This window comes from Phyllobates terribilis, unplaced genomic scaffold (genome assembly GCF_046119375.1).
Source record: "Phyllobates terribilis strain yellow unplaced genomic scaffold, ASM4611937v1 Scaffold_4__5_contigs__length_816908805, whole genome shotgun sequence".
In the NCBI taxonomy this organism is placed as follows: domain Eukaryota; kingdom Metazoa; phylum Chordata; class Amphibia; order Anura; family Dendrobatidae; genus Phyllobates; species Phyllobates terribilis.
In genome coordinates this window covers 814,673,927-814,698,643 of record NW_027362764.1, presented here as the reverse complement: position 1 = coordinate 814,698,643, position 24,717 = coordinate 814,673,927, and the positions used below count along the sequence as shown (strand labels likewise).

The 24,717-nt window shown below is 49.3% G+C and overlaps 1 protein-coding gene across 3 annotated transcripts in view; it reads right to left on the bottom strand.

The window, feature by feature from the left end:
• SLC39A4 (solute carrier family 39 member 4) overlaps positions 1-24,717 on the bottom strand; it is a 135,255-nt gene that overhangs the window by 39,924 nt on the left and 70,614 nt on the right. For all 3 annotated transcript variants that reach the window (XR_012320207.1, XM_073680137.1, XM_073680136.1), the window contains exons 5-7: positions 16,605-16,779; positions 14,845-15,017; positions 13,162-13,317 (exon numbers count right to left, since the gene is read on the bottom strand). Coding sequence is in view for 2 of the 3 variants with exons in the window: in XM_073680137.1 (XP_073536238.1) it covers positions 13,162-13,317; positions 14,845-15,017; positions 16,605-16,779 (504 nt within the window). In the remaining variant the exon portion in view is untranslated. The remainder of the gene's footprint in view (positions 1-13,161; positions 13,318-14,844; positions 15,018-16,604; positions 16,780-24,717) is intronic.

Genomic DNA, 24,717 nt, shown 5'->3' with positions numbered 1-24,717 from the left:
TCCCATCAGACCTCTACTATGACCATACAGGTAGGTATAGAGTTACATTTCTATCACCTGTATGCCCATAGTAGAGGTCAGATATCTCCCAGGGGGGACAGATTCCCATCAGACCTCTACTATGGCCATACAGGTAGGTAAAGAGTTACATTTCTATCACCTGTATGTCCATAGTAGAGGTCAGATATCTCCCAGGGGGGACAGATTCCCATCAGACCTCTACTATGGCCATACAGGTAGGTATAGAGTTACATTTCTATCACCTGTATGACCATAGTAGAGGTCAGATATCTCCCAGGGGGGGACAGATTCCCATCAGACCTCTACTATGGCCATACAGGTAGGTATAGAGTTACATTTCTATCACCTGTATGCCCATAGTAGAGGTCAGATATCCCCCAGGAGGGACAGACTCCCATCAGACCTCTACTATGGCCATACAGGTAGGTATAGAGTTACATTTCTATCACCTGTATGCCCATAGTAGAGGTCAGATATCTCCCAGGGGGGACAGATTCCCATCAGACCTCTACTATGAGCCATACCGGTAGGTATAGAGTTACATTTCTATAACCTGTGTGTCCATAGTAGAGGTCAGATATCTCCCAGGGGGGACAGACTCCCATCAGACCTCTACTATGGCCATACAGGTAGGTATAGAGTTACATTTCTATCACCTGTATGCCCATAGTAGAGGTCAGATATCCCCCAGGAGGGACAGACTCCCATCAGACCTCTACTATGGCCATACAGGTAGGTATAGAGTTACATTTCTATCACCTGTATGCCCATAGTAGAGGTCAGATATCTCCCAGGGGGGACAGACTCCCATCAGACCTCTACTATGGCCATACAGGTAGGTATAGAGCTATATTTCTATCACCTGTATGTCCATAGTAGAGGTCAGATATCTCCCAGGGGTGACAGATTCCCATCAGACCTCTACTATGGGCCATACAGGTAGGTATAGAGTTACATTTCTATCACCTGTATGCCCATAGTAGAGGTCAGATATCTCCCAGGGGGGACAGATTCCCATCAGACCTCTACTATGGCCATACAGGTAGGTATAGAGTTACATTTCTATCACCTGTATGTCCATAGTAGAGGTCAGATATCTCCCAGGGGGGACAGATTCCCATCAGACCTCTACTATGGGCCATACAGGTAGGTATAGAGTTACATTTCTATCACCTGTATACCCATAGTAGAGGTCAGATATCTCCCAGGGGGGACAGATTCCCATCAGACCTCTACTATGGCCATACAGGTAGGTATAGAGTTACATTTCTATCCCCTGTATGTCCATAGTAGAGGTCAGATATCTCCCAGGGGGGACAGATTCCCATCAGACCTCTACTATGGTCATACAGGTAGGTATAGAGTTACATTTCTATCACCTGTATACCCATAGTAGAGGTCAGATATCTCCCAGGGAGGACAGATTCCCATCAGACGTCTACTATGGCCATACAGGTAGGTATAGAGTTACATTTCTATCACCTGTATGGCCCATAGTAGAGGTCAGATATCTCCCCGGGGGGACAGACTCCCATCAGACCTCTACTATGGCCATACAGGTAGGTATAGAGTTACATTTCTATCACCTGTATGTCCATAGTAGAGGTCAGATATCTCCCAGGGAGGACAGACTCCCATCAGACCTCTACTATGGCCATACAGGTAGGTATAGAGTTACATTTCTATCACCTGTATACCCATAGTAGAGGTCAGATATCTCCCAGGGGGGACAGATTCCCATCAGACCTCTACTATGGGCCATACAGGTAGGTATAGAGTTACATTTCTATCACCTGTATGCCCATAGTAGAGGTCAGATATCTCCCAGGGGGGACAGACTCCCATCAGACCTCTACTATGGCCATACAGGTAGGTATAGAGTTACATTTCTATCACCTGTATACCCATAGTAGAGGTCAGATATCTCCCAGGGGGGACAGACTCCCATCAGACCTCTACTATGGGCCATACAGGTAGGTATAGAGTTACATTTCTATCACCTGTATACCCATAGTAGAGGTCAGATATCTCCCAGGGGGGACAGACTCCCATCAGACCTCTACTATGGGCCATACAGGTAGGTATAGAGTTACATTTCTATCACCTGTATGTCCATAGTAGAGGTCAGATATCTCCCCGGGGGGACAGACTCCCATCAGACCTCTACTATGGCCATACAGGTAGGTATAGAGTTACATTTCTATCACCTGTATGCCCATAGTAGAGGTCAGATATCTCCCAGGGGGGACAGATTCCCATCAGACCTCTACTATGACCATACAGGTAGGTATAGAGTTACATTTCTATCACCTGTATACCCATAGTAGAGGTCAGATATCTCCCAGGGGGGACAGATTCCCATCAGACCTCTACTATGGGCCATACAGGTAGGTATAGAGTTACATTTCTATCACCTGTATGTCCATAGTAGAGGTCAGATATCTCCCAGGGGGGACAGACTCCCATCAGACCTCTACTATGGCCATACAGGTAGGTATAGAGTTACATTTCTATCACCTGTATACCCATAGTAGAGGTCAGATATCTCCCAGGGGGGACAGATTCCCATCAGACCTCTACTATGGCCATACAGGTAGGTATAGAGTTACATTTCTATCACCTGTATACCCATAGTAGAGGTCAGATATCTCCCAGGGGGGACAGATTCCCATCAGACCTCTACTATGGCCATACAGGTAGGTATAGAGTTACATTTCTATCACCTGTATACCCATAGTAGAGGTCAGATATCTCCCAGGGGGGACAGATTCCCATCAGACCTCTACTATGGCCATACAGGTAGGTATAGAGTTACATTTCTATCACCTGTATGTCCATAGTAGAGGTCAGATATCTCCCAGGGGGGACAGATTCCCATCAGACCTCTACTATTGCCATACAGGTAGGTATAGAGTTACATTTCTATCACCTGTATGCCCATAGTAGAGGTCAGATATCTCCCAGGAGGGACAGACTCCCATCAGACCTCTACTATTGCCATACAGGTAGGTATAGAGTTACATTTCTATCACCTGTTTGCCCATAGTAGAGGTCTGATAGGTTCCAGGGGGGACAGATTCCCATCAGACCTCTACTATGGCCATACAGGTAGGTATAGAGTTACATTTCTATCACCTGTATGCCCATAGTAGAGGTCAGATATCTCCCAGGAGGGACAGACTCCCATCAGACCTCTACTATTGCCATACAGGTAGGTATAGAGTTACATTTCTATCACCTGTTTGCCCATAGTAGAGGTCTGATAGGTTCCAGGGGGGACAGATTCCCATCAGACCTCTACTATGGCCATACAGGTAGGTATAGAGTTACATTTCTATCACCTGTATGCCCATAGTAGAGGTCAGATATCTCCCAGGGGGGACAGACTCCCATCAGACCTCTACTATGGCCATACAGGTAGGTATAGAGTTACATTTCTATCACCTGTATGCCCATAGTAGAGGTCAGATATCTCCCAGGGGGGACAGATTCCCATCAGACCTCTACTATGGCCATACAGGTAGGTATAGAGTTACATTTCTATCACCTGTATGTCTATAGTAGAGGTCAGATATCTCCCAGGGGGGACAGACTCCCATCAGACCTCTACTATGGCCATACAGGTAGGTATAGAGTTACATTTCTATCACCTGTATGTCCATAGTAGAGGTCAGATATCTCCCAGGGGGGACAGATTCCCATCAGACCTCTACTATGGCCATACAGGTAGGTATAGAGTTACATTTCTATCACCTGTATGTCCATAGTAGAGGTCAGATATCTCCCAGGGGGGACAGATTCCCATCAGACCTCTACTATGGCCATACAGGTAGGTATAGAGTTACATTTCTATCACCTGTATGTCCATAGTAGAGGTCAGATATCTCCCAGGGGGGACAGACTCCCATCAGACCTCTACTATGGTCATACAGGTAGGTATAGAGTTACATTTCTATCACCTGTATGTCCATAGTAGAGGTCAGATATCTCCCAGGGGGGACAGACTCCCATCAGACCTCTACTATGGCCATACAGGTAGGTATAGAGTTACATTTCTATCACCTGTATGTCCATAGTAGAGGTCAGATATCTCCCAGGGGGGACAGACTCCCATCAGACCTCTACTATGGTCATACAGGTAGGTATAGAGTTACATTTCTATCACCTGTATGCCCATAGTAGAGGTCAGATATCTCCCAGGGGGGACAGATTCCCATCAGACCTCTACTATGGCCATACAGGTAGGTATAGAGTTACATTTCTATCACCTGTATGCCCATAGTAGAGGTCAGATATCTCCCAGGGGGGACAGACTCCCATCAGACCTCTACTATGGTCATACAGGTAGGTATAGAGTTACATTTCTATCACCTGTATGCCCATAGTAGAGGTCAGATATCTCCCAGGGGGGACAGATTCCCATCAGACCTCTACTATGGCCATACAGGTAGGTATAGAGTTACATTTCTATCACCTGTATACCCATAGTAGAGGTCAGATATCTCCCAGGGGGGACAGACTCCCATCAGACCTCTACTATGTGCCATACAGGTAGGTATAGAGTTACATTTCTATCACCTGTATGCCCATAGTAGAGGTCAGATATCTCCCAGGGGGGACAGATTCCCATCAGACCTCTACTATGGCCATACAGGTAGGTATAGAGTTACATTTCTATCACCTGTGTGCCCATAGTAGAGGTCAGATATCTCCCAGGGGGGACAGACTCCCATCAGACCTCTACTATGGCCATACAGGTAGGTATAGAGTTACATTTCTATCACCTGTGTGCCCATAGTAGAGGTCAGATATCTCCCAGGGGGGACAGATTCCCATCAGACCTCTACTATGACCATACAGGTAGGTATAGAGTTACATTTCTATCACCTGTATGCCCATAGTAGAGGTCAGATATCTCCCAGGGAGGACAGACTCCCATCAGACCTCTACTATGGCCATACAGGTAGGTATAGAGTTACATTTCTATCACCTGTATGTCCATAGTAGAGGTCAGATATCTCCCAGGGGGGACAGATTCCCATCAGACCTCTACTATGGCCATACAGGTAGGTATAGAGTTACATTTCTATCACCTGTATGTCCATAGTAGAGGTCAGATATCTCCCAGGGGGGACAGACTCCCATCAGACCTCTACTATGGCCATACAGGTAGGTATAGAGTTACATTTCTATCACCTGTATGTCCATAGTAGAGGTCAGATATCTCCCAGGGGGGACAGATTCCCATCAGACCTCTACTATGGCCATACAGGTAGGTATAGAGTTACATTTCTATCACCTGTTTGCCCATAGTAGAGGTCTGATAGGTTCCAGGGGGGACAGATTCCCTTTAAAGTCTTAAGTAATGGTAAAGTCTTAAAGTTCAGTGAACATCTTCATTCCAAAGGTAAGCAGCTAACCCGCGGGGGTAGAGGCGAGCAGGTCCATCCCTGGATAATCAAATCTGAGTCAAATCTCCTAAGGTGCTTTTCCAATCAAATTCAAATGATCTAGAAAAACCCATGCCCATCGCCATCTCACACATGCTGCACGCTCCGCGAGCGGGCCAATAGCGCCGGGCGCTTCCCATAATCCCCTGCAGCAATCTGATCACATAGTGCAGCACAGCCAATCAAAGGGCTACCATGGGGGCCAGCCAAAGAATGCCATATTATGCCTGTACTGTTTAGGGATAGGAGCTCAGAGCACAGAGGATAGGGATAGATGAAGGCCTAATGTGATTCTGGTGGACTACTTCACTGCTGATGTACCAGGTGGAAAATGGGAGTGATAGTATTAGTCTGTGGAGAGAAATGCAAGATTCAGGTGATGTGCAGTGACCGAAAGCAAAAAACAAAAAAAATTAACTGGAATACAAGTTGGTGTGTGTCACGAATATCGCAGCCCGGAAAGGTCACGCAGAACCACCCGCTGTGATATTTGTGTCAAACAGCTGTCTGCTGCCCCCTATCGTCTGGACAATTACAAGACTGGTCGATGATCAATGGAGGAGGCCACAGCCTGTTCACACTAATAGGCCGGCTATTGGAAAACTAACAGTGAGCGTATGGTATATACACCTCCGATCCCAGCGCATGGAATATGTATATACCCCACAAATGATCACCGCTAACTGCACAATAACACCAGACTACTCCCTGCCACCACCAGTCGTTTTTACAGGCTGACAGGAGGCCTGATAGGTAGCGTACGGCTTCAAGGCGCAATTTACAGAACTGAACTTTTACATTTTATATTCAATCCAACAGGGAGGCAAGAGGGGACAAAACAATACAGAGTATACAGTTACATAAAATATAAAGGGATTAACAGAAGACACTTACTACATCTATCGTAGAGACGAGTCAGCTAGTGACACGCTAATATTGCATGTGTACACACGCCACCTGAGTACACCAACCAGATACACATGTACACACGCCACCTGAGTACACCAACCAGATACACATGTACACACGCCACCTGAGTACACCAACCAGATACACATGTACACACGCCACCTGAGTACACCGGCCAGTTACACATGTACACACGCCACCTGAGTACACCGGCCAGTTACACATGTACACACGCCACCTGAGTACACCGGCCAGTTACACATGTACACACGCCACCTAAGTACACCAACCAGATACACATGTACACACGCCACCTGAGTATACCGGCCAGTTACACATGTACACACGCCACCTGAGTACACCGGCCAGTTACACATGTACACACGCCACCTGAGTACACCGGCCAGTTACACATGTACACACGCCACCTGAGTACACCAACCAGATACACATGTACACACGCCACCTGAGTACACCAACCAGATACACATGTACACACGCCACCTGAGTACACCGGCCAGTTACACATGTACACACGCCACCTGAGTACACCGGCCAGTTACACATGTACACACGCCACCTGAGTACACCAACCAGATACACATGTACACACGTCACCTGAGTACACCGGCCAGATACACATGTACACACGCCACCTAAGTACACCAACCAGATACACATGTACACACGCCACCTGAGTACACCGGCCAGTTACACATGTACACACGCCACCTGAGTACACCAACCAGATACACATCTACACACGCCAACTGAGCACACCAGGCAGTTACACATGTACACACGTCACCTAAGTACACCGGCCAGTTACACATGTACACACGCCACCTGAGTATACCGGCCAGTTACACATGTACACACGCCACCTGAGTACACCGGCCAGTTACACATGTACACACGCCACCTGAGTACACCGGCCAGTTACACATGTACACACGCCACCTAAGTACACCAACCAGATACACATGTACACACGCCACCTGAGTACACCGGCCAGTTACACATGTACACACGCCACCTAAGTACACCAACCAGATACACATGTACACACGCCACCTGAGTACACCGGCCAGTTACACATGTACACACGCCACCTGAGTACACCAACCAGATACACATGTACACACGCCACCTGAGTATACCGGCCAGTTACACATGTACACACGCCACCTGAGTACACCGGCCAGTTACACATGTACACACGTCACCTGAGTACACCGGCCAGTTACACATGTACACACGCCACCTGAGTACACCAACCAGATACACATGTACACACGCCACCTGAGTACACCAACCAGATACACATGTACACACGCCACCTGAGTACACCGGCCAGTTACACATGTACACACGCCACCTGAGTACACCGGCCAGTTACACATGTACACACGCCACCTGAGTACACCAACCAGATACACATGTACACACGTCACCTGAGTACACCGGCCAGTTACACATGTACACACGCCACCTGAGTACACCAACCAGATACACATCTACACACGCCAACTGAGTACACCGGCCAGTTACACATGTACACACGCCACCTGAGTACACCGGCCAGTTACACATGTACACACGCCACCTGAGTACACCAACCAGATACACATGTACACACGTCACCTGAGTACACCGGCCAGATACACATGTACACACGCCACCTAAGTACACCAACCAGATACACATGTACACACGCCACCTGAGTACACCGGCCAGTTACACATGTACACACGCCACCTGAGTACACCGGCCAGTTACACATGTACACACGCCACCTGAGTACACCAACCAGATACACATGTACACACGTCACCTGAGTACACCGGCCAGATACACATGTACACACGCCACCTAAGTACACCAACCAGATACACATGTACACACGCCACCTGAGTACACCGGCCAGTTACACATGTACACACGCCACCTGAGTACACCAACCAGATACACATCTACACACGCCAACTGAGCACACCAGGCAGTTACACATGTACACACGTCACCTAAGTACACCGGCCAGTTACACATGTACACACGCCACCTGAGTATACCGGCCAGTTACACATGTACACACGCCACCTGAGTACACCGGCCAGTTACACATGTACACACGCCACCTGAGTACACCGGCCAGTTACACATGTACACACGCCACCTAAGTACACCAACCAGATACACATGTACACACGCCACCTGAGTACACCGGCCAGTTACACATGTACACACGCCACCTAAGTACACCAACCAGATACACATGTACACACGCCACCTGAGTACACCGGCCAGTTACACATGTACACACGCCACCTGAGTACACCAACCAGATACACATGTACACACGCCACCTGAGTATACCGGCCAGTTACACATGTACACACGCCACCTGAGTACACCGGCCAGTTACACATGTACACACGTCACCTGAGTACACCGGCCAGTTACACATGTACACACGCCACCTGAGTACACCAACCAGATACACATGTACACACGCCACCTGAGTACACCAACCAGATACACATGTACACACGCCACCTGAGTACACCGGCCAGTTACACATGTACACACGCCACCTGAGTACACCGGCCAGTTACACATGTACACACGCCACCTGAGTACACCAACCAGATACACATGTACACACGTCACCTGAGTACACCGGCCAGTTACACATGTACACACGCCACCTGAGTACACCAACCAGATACACATCTACACACGCCAACTGAGCACACCAGGCAGTTACACATGTACACACGTCACCTGAGTACACCGGCCAGTTACACATGTACACACGCCACCTGAGTATACCGGCCAGTTACACATGTACACACGCCACCTGAGTACACCGGCCAGTTACACATGTACACACGCCACCTAAGTACACCAACCAGATACACATGTACACACGCCACCTGAGTACACAAGGCAGTTACACATGTACACACGTCACCTGAGTACACCGGCCAGTTACACATGTACACACGCCACCTGAGTACACCAACCAGATTCACGTGCACACACTCAACCTGAGTACTCCAGACAGTTACACGTATACACACGCCACCTGAGTATACCGGCCAGTTACACATGTACACACGCCACCTGAGTATACCGGCCAGTTACACATGTACACACGCCACCTGAGTATACCGGCCAGATACACATGTACACACGCCACCTGAGTACACCAACCAGATACACATCTACACACGCCAACTGAGCACACCAGGCAGTTACACATGTACACACGTCACCTAAGTACACCGGCCAGTTACACATGTACACACGCCACCTGAGTATACCGGCCAGTTACACATGTACACACGCCACCTGAGTACACCGGCCAGTTACACATGTACACACGCCACCTGAGTACACCGGCCAGTTACACATGTACACACGCCACCTAAGTACACCAACCAGATACACATGTACACACGCCACCTGAGTACACCAACCAGATACACATCTACACACGCCAACTGAGCACACCAGGCAGTTACACATGTACACACGTCACCTAAGTACACCGGCCAGTTACACATGTACACACGCCACCTGAGTATACCGGCCAGTTACACATGTACACACGCCACCTGAGTACACCGGCCAGTTACACATGTACACACGCCACCTGAGTACACCGGCCAGTTACACATGTACACACGCCACCTGAGTACACCAACCAGATACACATGTACACACGCCACCTGAGTATACCGGCCAGTTACACATGTACACACGCCACCTGAGTACACCGGCCAGTTACACATGTACACACGTCACCTGAGTACACCGGCCAGTTACACATGTACACACGCCACCTGAGTACACCAACCAGATACACATGTACACACGCCACCTGAGTACACCAACCAGATACACATGTACACACGCCACCTGAGTACACCGGCCAGATACACATGTACACACGCCACCTGAGTACACCAACCAGATACACATGTACACACGCCACCTGAGTACACCGGCCAGTTACACATGTACACACGCCACCTGAGTACACCGGCCAGTTACACATGTACACACGCCACCTGAGTACACCAACCAGATACACATGTACACACGTCACCTGAGTACACCGGCCAGTTACACATGTACACACGCCACCTGAGTACACCAACCAGATACACATCTACACACGCCAACTGAGCACACCAGGCAGTTACACATGTACACACGTCACCTGAGTACACCGGCCAGTTACACATGTACACACGCCACCTGAGTACACCGGCCAGTTACACATGTACACACGCCACCTAAGTACACCAACCAGATACACATGTACACACGCCACCTGAGTACACCAGGCAGTTACACATGTACACACGTCACCTGAGTACACCGGCCAGTTACACATGTACACACGCCACCTGAGTACACCGGCCAGATACACATGTACACACGCCACCTGAGTACACCAACCAGATACACATGTACACACGCCACCTGAGTACACCGGCCAGTTACACATGTACACACGCCACCTGAGTACACCAGGCAGTTACACATGTACACACGTCACCTGAGTACTCCAGACAGTTACACGTATACACACGCCACCTGAGTATACCGGCCAGTTACACATGTACACACGCCACCTGAGTATACCGGCCAGATACACATGTACACACGCCACCTGAGTACAGCGGCCAGATACACATGTACACACGCCACCTGAGTACTCCAGACAGTTACACGTATACACACGCCACCTGAGTACACCGGCCAGATTCACGTGCACACACTCAACCTGAGTACACCAGCCAGATGCGCGTGTAAACATGTCATCTGACTATGCCGGACAGCTACACATGTACATACTGCTGTTGCCCGGGCTGCCGATGCTGGCCCTAAACTGCCAAGCATTTCCTTGCCTGACCTATAATGTCTACTGTGCTGTTCCTGATACAACCACAAACCTATAGTCCAGTGAAGGTCTCCTATCCTATGAAGGTCTCCAGTCCAGAAAAGGTCTCCATCCATGAAAATGTCTACAGTCGAGTCAAAGTTTCCAGTCCAGTGAAGGTCTCCCATTTAGAAAAGGTCTTCAGTACAGTGAAGGTCCCCTGTCTAGAGAAGGTCTCCAGTACATTGAAAGTCTTCAGTCCAGCAAAGGTTCTCTGTCCAGTGAAGGTCTCCTGTCCAGAAAGAATCTCCCGTCCAATTAAGGTCAATTATCCAAGTGAAGGTTTCCTGTCCAGTGAAAATCACCTGCGCTGTGATAATCTCCTGTCCAGTGTAGATCTCCTGTCTAGCAAAGGTCAACTGTCGAGTGAAGATCTACCATCCAGTGAAGGTCAATTGTCTAGTGAAGGTCTCCTGTCCAGTGAAGGTCTCCAGTCCAGCAAAGGTCTCCTGTGCAGTGAAAATCTCATGTGCTGTGAAGTCCAGTCTAGTGAATGTCAGTTGTCGAGTGAAGGTCTCCTGTCCAGTGAAGGAGTTCAGTTGAGTGAAGGTCTCCTGTTCAGTGAAGGTGTAGTAGTGGGGAAGGGCATAGCTTCCCTCTGGCACTGATAGAGTTAAAAGAAAATGTTCCAGATAGTTAGATCTCTCTGGGCTGCAGTTAGGTCCAGTTAAGGGGTTAGCTGTGATAATCCAGCCCAGTAGAATAAAGGGGAACCCAGTGCTATGGTTGGGCCCAGAATGTGAACAAGGCTTTGTTTCTAATATGTTTACTTGTGGGCTGCAGTATTGGTAACTAGCCACAAGATGCCACTGTCCCGGGTGTAGATGACAGGTTGAGTCTGCCAGCAGTATTGCACACATTTAGGACAGTGAAGGAGTTAACTGTGTGTGAGGACAGCCCATAGAGAGTGGGCACTTTAGGAAAATCTCTGCTTAGTTTCCAGAAGCAGGAAGTGCAGGCCAGTGTTGTGTAGTACCTGGGACAGGCCTGACAGGCTTTGTATGACTGGCTGCTAGGGCAGACGTGGGCCCCGTATCCCAGACAGTAGGATCACCAGAGTAAAGATTCCCTCCACAAGAGTCCCCTTAGCCGGTTGCAGAAACTCAAGAGAGCCATTGTGGACCCGGGGCACATTCTGTCTGCAGGCTGCAGAAGAAGCTGGGACTCAAGGCTAGAACGTGGGGAGAACTAGGATCCGGATATACTGTCATTGGTGAGGAAGATTCTCTAGAGCTAGAGAATAGAGCAACAGAGATGTTTCACTTAAAGAGGGAACCAGGGCTGAAGTTGTATCAAGTACTTGTGGGAAAAATGACAACCCGTTGGGCCTTATCCATTATATCTGCCTGTAAATATTGTACATATTCCTCTTCCCCAAGTAAAGTCCCAGTTATGGTTATGAACTTTGTGTCCTCTGAATTTATTGCTACCCTGGTTCCAGAAAAGAAATGCCCGGAGACAGATGAAACGGACTGGTCTGAAGTAAGTGGAAAGCACCACATGCACTGCAGCACACCAGAGGGAGGACACACCTTGTCTGTAGGGTACCAGAGCGAGCAGGGGCCACAGCTCGCCCACGACTACCTCGCTGGGGCAACTTAAATATGTTTCCAGTCCATAGAATGTCAATTGTCCAGTGAAGGTCTCCTGTCCAGTGAAGGTCTCCAGTCCATAGAATGTCCCATGCCAGTGAACGTCTCCAGTTTCTTCTATTTGTGCCATAGTATATTGTAATAACATGATACATGAGTGATTGTACTGTGTCTGAACCCTGGGGGCCTCCTGATGTCCTCCATGATGTTCCTAATCTACAATATATTTATTCACCTCATGTTTTATCAGTAGCCCAAAGATCTTCTCCAAGAGGAAGAAAGCGTAAAGACCACCCAAGACTGCCAGAAGTTTCCATATATGAGTGCGATCATCTTCTTCCTCACTGTGAGCATGGCCATCTGCTTCGCTGTGTGAGTGGAGGCCCAGGAACTGTGGAGAAAGCAGAACATGGACACTGTCAAGAACAGGATGAGCCAAAAAGAAATGCCCCCTCAGCCTCTCTGTGCAGTGTATCAGCACAGCCAGCAGGGGGCGGTGTAATCAGTGCAGTGTATCAGCACAGCCAGCAGGGGGCGGTGTAATCAGTGCAGTGTATCAGCACAGCCAGCAGGGGGCGGTGTAATCAGTGCAGGGTATCAGCACAACCAGCAGGGGGCGGTGTAATCAGTGCAGTGTATCAGCACAGCCAGCAGGGGGCGGTGTAATCAGTGCAGGGTATCAGCACAACCAGCAGGGGGCGGTGTAATCAGTGCAGTGTATCAGCACAGCCAGCAGGGGGCGGTGTAATCAGTGCAGGGTATCAGCACAACCAGCAGGGGGCGGTGTAATCAGTGCAGTGTATCAGCACAGCCAGCAGGGGGCGGTGTAATCAGTGCAGTGTATCAGCACAGCCAGCAGGGGGCGGTGTAATCAGTGCAGTGTATCAGCACAGCCAGCAGGGGGCGGTGTAATCAGTGCAGTGTATCAGCACAGCCAGCAGGGGGCGGTGTAATCAGTGCAGGGTATCAGCACAACCAGCAGGGGGCGGTGTAATCAGTGCAGTGTATCAGCACAGCCAGCAGGGGGCGGTGTAATCAGTGCAGTGTATCAGCACAGCCAGCAGGGGGCGGTGTAATCAGTGCAGGGTATCAGCACAACCAGCAGGGGGCGGTGTAATCAGTGCAGTGTATCAGCACAGCCAGCAGGGGGCGGTGTAATCAGTGCAGTGTATCAGCACAGCCAGCAGGGGGCGGTGTAATCAGTGCAGTGTATCAGCACAGCCAGCAGGGGGCGGTGTAATCAGTGCAGTGTATCAGCACAGCCAGCAGGGGGCGGTGTAATCAGTGCAGTGTATCAGCACAGCCAGCAGGGGGCGGTGTAATCAGTGCAGGGTATCAGCACAACCAGCAGGGGGCGGTGTAATCAGTGCAGTGTATCAGCACAGCCAGCAGGGGGCGGTGTAATCAGTGCAGGGTATCAGCACAGCCAGCAGGGGGCGGTGTAATCAGTGCAGTGTATCAGCACAGCCAGCAGGGGGCGGTGTAATCAGTGCAGGGTATCAGCACAGCCAGCAGGGGGCGGTGTAATCAGTGCAGTGTATCAGCACAGCCAGCAGGGGGCGGTGTAATCAGTGCAGTGTATCAGCACAGCCAGCTGAGGGTGGTGTAATCAGTGCAGTGTATCAGCACAGCCAGCAGGGGGCGGTGTAATCAGTGCAGGGTATCAGCACAGCCAGCAGGGGGCGGTGTAATCAGTGCAGTGTATCAGCACAGCCAGCAGGGGGCGGTGTAATCAGTGCAGGGTATCAGCACAGCCAGCAGGGGGCGGTGTAATCAGTGCAGTGTATCAGCACAGCCAGCAGGGGGCGGTGTAATCAGTGCAGTGTATCAGCACAGCCAGCTGAGGGTGGTGTAATCAGTGCAGTGTATCAGCACAGCCAGCAGGGGGCGGTACAGTCCAGTAGTAATAATATCTTACCTGCGGGATCAGGTGCAGAATTGCATCTCCGGTGAGTGACCCCACTGCCAGACTGACAAAGAACTGAATGACGTACTGGTAGACCGACGTGCAGGATGCACACAGCAGGACCACAATGCCGAAGAGCGCACACAGGCAGACGACCAGCGTGGCGATACTGGCGTATATGTACTCTGTGGAGTAAAGGGGGTGAGAGGTCAGCAGCCACACAGTCCGATGTCATCCAACATGAGAGCCGCACGGGGCAGATTTCCAGCAGACTTTGCTCTGAGGCCGTTGTGAGAAAAGCTCTATACAAGTGATCGCTGGGTGTATTTGCTTTCAGTTAATGGAAACACTCTTGTTTTTACTCAAATACTGAAATCCTTCGAAGCCGCCGCTGGCAGATTACTGCGAATGTCTGCAGTCCGTGAAGCCCCCTATGAGCTGGAAGAGAAGCCTAACCACGGGCAGCATGTGCCAGAGTTTGGCTGATTGCAGCCAGGTATCTTTTGCAGCTCCAGCTCCGGACTAGTCTCGTCTCTGCTCATGGTCCCCAGGTCGGCTATTCCCAGCCACGCTCCCGATGAATGACATGTTTCCTGCCACCAGCACAGCTCTGCTCTGGAGCATGTCTAGAACAGAGCTTGTACTTTGAGCGATAATATCCAGTGAAGGGGCAGAGCATCCTTCCTATCCGTACAGAGCCAACACCAAGGAATAATGAGCGGCAGGATGGGCTGTATACTGGGGCTGAGAGGAAAGATATACTGCAGGATGGGCGATTCGGAGCTCACAACAGACAGCGGAGGGTCTGGAGCTCACAGCAGACAACAGAGGAACATTTCTATCCAATGTTAGCAAGCAGAGATCTTGAAACAATGAGAATCTCAGCAGGAAAGTGATGGTATAGCAGAGGGAGACCTGGAGCAGAGTGAGACCTGGAGCGGAGGGAGACCTGGAGCAGAGTGAGACCTGGAGCAGAGGGAGACCTGAAGCAGAGGGAGACCTGGAGCAGAGTGAGACCTGGAGCAGAGTGAGACCTGGAGCAGAGTGAGACCTGGAGCAGAGTGAGACCTGGAGCGGAGGGAGACCTGGAGCGGAGGGAGACCTGTAGCGGAGGGAGACCTGGAGCAGAGTGAGACCTGGAGCGGAGGGAGACCTGGAGCAGAGGGAGAGGGAGACCTGGAGCAGAGGGAGACCTGGAGCAGAGGGAGACCTGGAGCGGAGGGAGACCTGTAGCGGAGGGAGACAAGTAGCGGAGGGAGACCTGGAGCAGAGGGAGACCTGAAGCAGAGGGAGACCTGGAGCAGAGGGAGAGGGAGACCTGGAGTGGAGGGAGACCTGGAGCAGAGGGAGAGGGAAACCTGGAGCGGAGTTAGACCTGGAGCGGAGGGAGAGGGAGACCTAGAGCGGAGGGAGACCTGAAGCAGAGGGATAACATGGAACTGGGGAAACGGGGAAGTGAATGAAACAGAGTCACTTGTGCGACTCTTCCTCAACATCTCTTCTGTGTAATACACGACTCACTGGGCTGAGATGGAACTGACTGAACATTGCCCTAATAACAGACAGCAGGACCTCCACATTGTACATCCCCCAAAAGTGCAATGCTTCTTCCTGGCCATGAAATCCACCAGAAACAATCTCATCTGATTACACAAGTCACATAGAATTCTGGGTATTCAGCATGAAGCCCCGCCCCTGCAGAAACAAGGCGGTGCCCATGCCTAACGTTCAGGACCTTTTTTAGGGCATCAGTCAGGAGAGCAGAGACTTACTCTCAGTGGTGCTCAATTGTCCATCACTGGCCCCATGCTCATGGTCATCAGGACAGAGTCCAATAAGCTGTTGCTGGATCAGACTACTGCTCAATTCCCGGAACTTCTCTGGTGAGATGTTGTCTTCTACATTCACCCCATGAATCGTCATTATGTCTTCAGGGCTAAAGCAAGTCTGGGGGGAAAGAAAGCGGAAACATTGTCCCTACTATATGGAACTACACAGCACGGTACCACTGAAATTCTCTGTTTGTGGGCACTGCACAGTAGCACTATCATTCCATTGTATATATGGATACTGCACAATACCACTCATCTTTTCTGTATTTGGACATTATACAGTGCCTAAATATTTCTTCAGATGTTGCACAGTACCATTGTCCTTCTTCTCTACATGTGGACACTGCACAGTGCCATTGTCCTTCTCTAGATGTGGGCACTGCACAGTACCATTGTCCTTCTTCTCTAGATGTGGGCACTGCACAGTACCATTGTCCTTCTTCTCTAGATGTGGGCACTGCACAGTACCATTGTCCTTCTCTAGATGTGAGCACTGCACAGTACCATTGTCCTTCTTCTCTAGATGTGGGTACTGCACAGTACCATTGTCCTTCTCTACATGTGGGCACTGCACAGTACCATTGTCCTTCTTCTCTACATGTGGACACTGCACAGTACCATTGTCCTTGTTCTCTACATGTGGGCACTGCACAGTACCATTGTCCTTCTTCTCTACATGTGGACACTGCACAGTACCATTGTCCCTCTTCTCTACATGTGGACACTGCACAGTACCATTGTCCCTCTTCTCTACATGTGGACACTGCACAGTACCATTGTCCTTCTCTACATGTGGACACTGCACAGTACCATTGTCCCTCTTCTCTACATGTGGACACTGCACAGTACCATTGTCCTTCTTCTCTACATGTGGACACTGCACAGTACCATTGTCCTTCTTCTCTACATGTGGACACTGCACAGTACCATTGTCCCTCTTCTCTACATGTGGACACTGCACAGTACCATTGTCCCTCTTCTCTACATGTGGACACTGCACAGTACCATTGTCCTTGTTCTCTACATGTGGGCACTGCACAGTACCATTGTCCTTCTTCTCTACATGTGGACACTGCACAGTACCATTGTCCCTCTTCTCTACATGTGGACACTGCACAGTACCATTGTCCCTCTTCTCTACATGTGGACACTGCACAGTACCATTGTCCTTCTCTACATGTGGACACTGCACAGTACCATTGTCCCTCTTCTCTACATGTGGACACTGCACAGTACCATTGTCCTTCTTCTCTACATGTGGACACTGCACAGTACCATTGTCCTTCTTCTCTACATGTGGACACTGCACAGTACCATTGTCCCTCTTCTCTACTTGTGGACACTGCACAGTACTATTGTCCTTCTTCTCTACATGTGGACACTGCACAGTACCATTGTCCCTCTTCTCTACATGTGGACACTGCACAGTACCATTGTCCCTCTTCTCTACATGTGGACACTGCACAGTACCATTGTCCTTCTTCTCTACATGTGGACACTGCACAGTACCATTGTCCCTCTTCTCTACATGTGGACACTGCACAGTACCATTGTCCTTCTTCTTGACATGTGGACACTGCACAGTGCCATTGTCCCTCTTCTCTACATGTGGACACTGCACAGTACCATTGTCCCTCTTCTCTACATGTGGACACTGCACAGTACCATTGTCCTTCTTCTCTACATGTGGACACTGCACAGTACCATTGTCCCTCTTCTCTACATGTGGACACTGCACAGTACCATTGTCCCTCTTCTCTACATGTGGACACTGCACAGTACCATTGTCCTTCTTCTCTACATGTGGACACTGCACAGTACCATTGTCCCTCTTCTCTACTTGTGGACACTGCACAGTACCATTGTCCTTCTTCTCTACATGTGGACACTGCACAGTACCATTGTCCTTCTTCTCTACATGTGGACACTGCACAGTACCACTGTCCTTCTTCTCTACATGTGGACACTGCACAGTACCACTGTCCTTCTTCTCTACATGTGGACACTGCACAGTGCCATTGTCCCTCTTCTCTACATGTGGACACTGCACAGTACCATTGTCCTTCTTCTCTACATGTGGACACTGCACAGTACCATTGTCCTTCTTCTCTACATGTGGACACTGCACAGTACCATTGTCCCTCTTCTCTACATGTGGACACTGCACAGTACCATTGTCCTTCTCTACATGTGGACAGTGCACAGTACCATTGTCCCTCTTCTCTACATGTGGACACTGCACAGTACCATTGTCCCTCTTCTCTACATGTGGACAGTGCACAGTACCATTGTCCTTCTCTACATGTGGACACTGCACAGTACCATTGTCCCTCTGCACAGTACCATTGTCCCTCTTCTCTACATGTGGACACTGCACAGTACCATTGTCCCTCTTCTCTACATGTGTACACTGCACAGTACCATTGTCCCTCTTCTCTACGTGTGGACACTGCACAGTACCATTGTCCCTCTTCTCTACGTGTGGACACTGCACAGTACCATTGTCCTTGTCTACATGTGGACACTGCACAGTACCATTGTCCCTCTGCACAGTACCATTGTCCCTCTTCTCTACATGTGGACACTGCACAGTACCATTGTCCCTCTTCTCTACATGTGGACACTGCACAGTACCATTGTCCTTCTCTACATGTGGACACTGCACAGTACCATTGTCCCTCTTCTCTACATGTGGACACTGCATAGTACCATTGTCCTTCTTCTCTACATGTGGACACTGCACAGTACCATTGTCCTTCTTCTCTACATGTGGACACTGCACAGTACCATTGTCCCTCTTCTCTATATGTGGACACTGCACAGTACCATTGTCCTTCTTCTCTACATGTGGACACTGCACAGTACCATTGTCCTTCTTCTCTACATGTGGACACTGCACAGTACCATTGTCCTTCTTCTCTACATGTGGACACTACACAGTACCATTGTCCTTCTTCTCTACATGTGGACACTGCACAGAACCATTGTCCCTCTTCTCTACATGTGGACACTGCACAGTACCATTGTCCTTCTTCTGTAGATATGGGCACTGCACAGTGCCATTGTCCTTCTCTAGATGTGGGCACTGCACAGTACCATTGTCCTTCTCTAGATATGGGCACTGCACAGTACCATTGTCCTTCTTCTCTAGATGTGGGCACTGCACAGTACCATTGTCCTTCTTCTCTAGATGTGAGCACTGCACAGTACCATTGTCCTTCTCTAGATGTGGGCACTGCACAGTACCATTGTCCTTCTTCTCTAGATGTGGGCACTGCACAGTACCATTGTCCTTCTCTAGATGTGAGCACTACACAGTACCATTGTCCTTCTTCTCTAGATGTGGGTACTGCACAGTACCATTGTCCTTCTCTACATGTGGGCACTGCACAGTACCATTGTCCTTCTTCTCTACATGTGGACACTGCACAGTACCATTGTCCTTGTTCTCTACATGTGGGCACTGCACAGTACCATTGTCCTTCTTCTCTACATGTGGACACTGCACAGTACCATTGTCCCTCTTCTCTACATGTGGACACTGCACAGTACCATTGTCCCTCTTCTCTACATGTGGACACTGCACAGTACCATTGTCCTTCTCTACATGTGGACACTGCACAGTACCATTGTCCCTCTTCTCTACATGTGGACACTGCACAGTACCATTGTCCCTCTTCTCTACATGTGGACACTGCACAGTACCATTGTCCTTCTTCTCTACATGTGGACACTGCACAGTACCATTGTCCTTCTTCTCTACATGTGGACACTGCACAGTACCATTGTCCTTCTTCTCTACATGTGGACACTGCACAGTACCATTGTCCTTCTTCTCTACATGTGGACACTGCACAGAACCATTGTCCCTCTTCTCTACATGTGGACACTGCACAGTACCATTGTCCTTCTCTACATGTGGACACTGCACTGTACCATTGTCCCTCTTCTCTACATGTGGACACTGCACAGTACCATTGTCCCTCTTCTCTACATGTGGACACTGCACAGTACCATTGTCCTTCTTCTCTACATGTGTACACTGCACAGTACCATTGTCCTTCTTCTCTACATGTGGACACTGCACAGTACCATTGTCCCTCTTCTCTACATGTGGACACTGCACAGTACCATTGTCCTTCTTCTCTACATGTGGACACTGCACAGTACCATTGTCCCTCTTCTCTACATGTGGACACTGCACAGTACCATTGTCCCTCTTCTCTACATGTGGACACTGCACAGTACCATTGTCCCTCTTCTCTACATGTGGACACTGCACAGTACCATTGTCCCTCTTCTCTACATGTGGACACTGCACAGTACCATTGTCCTTCTTCTCTACATGTGGACACTGCACAGTACCATTGTCCTTCTTCTCTACATGTGGACACTGCACAGTACCATTGTCCTTCTTCTCTACATGTGGACACTGCACAGTACCATTGTCCTTCTTCTCTACATGTGGACACTGCACAGAACCATTGTCCCTCTTCTCTATATGTGGACACTGCACAGTACCATTGTCCTTCTCTACATGTGGACACTGCACTGTACCATTGTCCCTCTTCTCTACATGTGGACACTGCACAGTACCATTGTCCCTCTTCTCTACATGTGGACACTGCACAGTACCATTGTCCTTCTTCTCTACATGTGTACACTGCACAGTACCATTGTCCTTCTTCTCTACATGTGGACACTGCACAGTACCATTGTCCCTCTTCTCTACATGTGGACACTGCACAGTACCATTGTCCTTCTTCTCTACATGTGGACACTGCACAGTACCATTGTCCCTCTTCTCTACATGTGGACACTGCACAGTACCATTGTCCCTCTTCTCTACATGTGGACACTGCACAGTACCATTGTCCTTCTTCTCTACATGTGGACACTGCACAGTACCATTGTCCTTCTTCTCTACATGTGGACACTGCACAGTACCATTGTCCTTCTTCTCTACATGTGGACACTGCACAGTACCATTGTCCCTCTTCTCTACATGTGGACACTGCACAGTACCATTGTCCTTCTTCTCTACATGTGGACACTGCACAGTGCCATTGTCCCTCTTCTCTACATGTGGACACTGCACAGTACCATTGTCCCTCTTCTCTACATGTGGACACTGCACAGTACCATTGTCCCTCTTCTCTACATGTGGACACTGCACAGTACCATTGTCCCTCTTCTCTACATGTGGACACTGCACAGTACCATTGTCCCTCTTCTCTACATGTGGACACTGCACAGTACCATTGTCCTTCTTCTCTACATGTGGACACTGCACAGTACCATTGTCCCTCTTCTCTACTTGTGGACACTGCACAGTACCATTGTCCTTCTTCTCTACATGTGGACACTGCACAGTACCATTGTCCTTCTTCTCTACATGTGGACACTGCACAGTACCATTGTCCCTCTTCTCTACATGTGGACACTGCACAGTACCATTGTCCTTCTTCTCTACATGTGGACACTGCACAGTGCCATTGTCCCTCTTCTCTACATGTGGACACTGCACAGTACCATTGTCCCTCTTCTCTACATGTGGACACTGCACAGTACCATTGTCCTTCTTCTCTACATGTGGACACTGCACAGTACCATTGTCCCTCTTCTCTACATGTGGACACTGCACAGTACCATTGTCCCTCTTCTCTACATGTGGACACTGCACAGTACCATTGTCCTTCTTCTCTACATGTGGACACTGCACAGTACCATTGTCCCTCTTCTCTACTTGTGGACACTGCACAGTACCATTGTCCTTCTTCTCTACATGTGGACACTGCACAGTACCATTGTCCCTCTTCTCTACATGTGGACACTGCACAGTACCATTGTCCTTCTTCTCTACATGTGGACACTGCACAGTGCCATTGTCCCTCTTATCTACATGTGGACACTGCACAGTACCATTGTCCCTCTTCTCTAAATGTGGACACTGCACAGTACCATTGTCCTTCTTCTCTACATGTGGACACTGCACAGTACCATTGTCCCTCTTCTCTACATGTGGACACTGCACAGTACCATTGTCCCTCTTCTCTACATGTGGACACTGCACAGTACCATTGTCCTTCTTCTCTACATGTGGACACTGCACAGTACCATTGTCCCTCTACTCTACTTGTGGACACTGCACAATACCATTGTCCCTCTTTACATGTGGACACTGCACAGTACCATTGTCCCTCTTCTCTACATGTGGACACTGCACAGTACCATTGTCCTTCTTCTCTACATGTGGACACTGCACGGTACCATTGTCCCTCTTCTCTACATGTGGGCACTGCACAGTACCATTGTCCTTCTTCTCTACATGTGGACACAACACAGTACCATTGTCCCTCTTCTCTACATGTGGACACTGCACAGTACCATTGTCCTTCTCTACATGTGGACACTGCACAGTACCATTGTCCCTCTTCTCTACATGTGGACACTGCACAGTACCATTGTCCTTCTTCTCTACATGTGGACACTGCACAGTACCATTGTCCTTCTTCTCTACATGTGGACACTGCACAGTACCATTGTCCCTCTTCTCTACATGTGGACACTGCACAGTACCATTGTCCTTCTCTACATGTGGACAGTGCACAGTACCATTGTCCCTCTTCTCTACATGTGGACACTGCACAGTACCATTGTCCCTCTTCTCTACATGTGGACAGTGCACAGTACCATTGTCCTTCTCTACATGTGGACACTGCACAGTACCATTGTCCCTCTGCACAGTACTATTGTCCCTCTTCTCTACATGTGGACACTGCACAGTACCATTGTCCCTCTTCTCTACATGTGGACACTGCACAGTACCATTGTCCCTCTGCACAGTACTATTGTCCCTCTTCTCTACTTGTGGACACTGCACAGTACCATTGTCCCTCTTCTCTACATGTGGACACTGCACAGTACCATTGTCCCTCTTCTCTACATGTGGACACTGCACAGTACCATTGTCCTTCTTCTCTACATGTGGACACTGCACAGTACCATTGTCCCTCTTCTCTACTTGTGGACACTGCACAGTACCATTGTCCTTCTTCTCTACATGTGGACACTGCACAGTACCATTGTCCTTCTTCTCTACATGTGGACACTGCACAGTACCACTGTCCTTCTTCTCTACATGTGGACACTGCACAGTACCACTGTCCTTCTTCTCTACATGTGGACACTGCACAGTGCCATTGTCCCTCTTCTCTACATGTGGACACTGCACAGTACCATTGTCCTTCTTCTCTACATGTGGACACTGCACAGTACCATTGTCCTTCTTCTCTACATGTGGACACTGCACAGTACCATTGTCCCTCTTCTCTACATGTGGACACTGCACAGTACCATTGTCCTTCTCTACATGTGGACAGTGCACTGTACCATTGTCCCTCTTCTCTACATGTGGACACTGCACAGTACCATTGTCCCTCTTCTCTACATGTGGACAGTGCACAGTACCATTGTCCTTCTCTACATGTGGACACTGCACAGTACCATTGTCCCTCTGCACAGTACCATTGTCCCTCTTCTCTACATGTGGACACTGCACAGTACCATTGTCCCTCTTCTCTACATGTGTACACTGCACAGTACCATTGTCCCTCTTCTCTACGTGTGGACACTGCACAGTACCATTGTCCCTCTTCTCTACGTGTGGACACTGCACAGTACCATTGTCCTTGTCTACATGTGGACACTGCACAGTACCATTGTCCCTCTGCACAGTACCATTGTCCCTCTTCTCTACATGTGGACACTGCACAGTACCATTGTCCCTCTTCTCTACATGTGGACACTGCACAGTACCATTGTCCTTCTCTACATGTGGACACTGCACAGTACCATTGTCCCTCTTCTCTACATGTGGACACTGCATAGTACCATTGTCCTTCTTCTCTACATGTGGACACTGCACAGTACCATTGTCCTTCTTCTCTACATGTGGACACTGCACAGTACCATTGTCCCTCTTCTCTACATGTGGACACTGCACAGTACCATTGTCCTTCTTCTCTACATGTGGACACTGCACAGTACCATT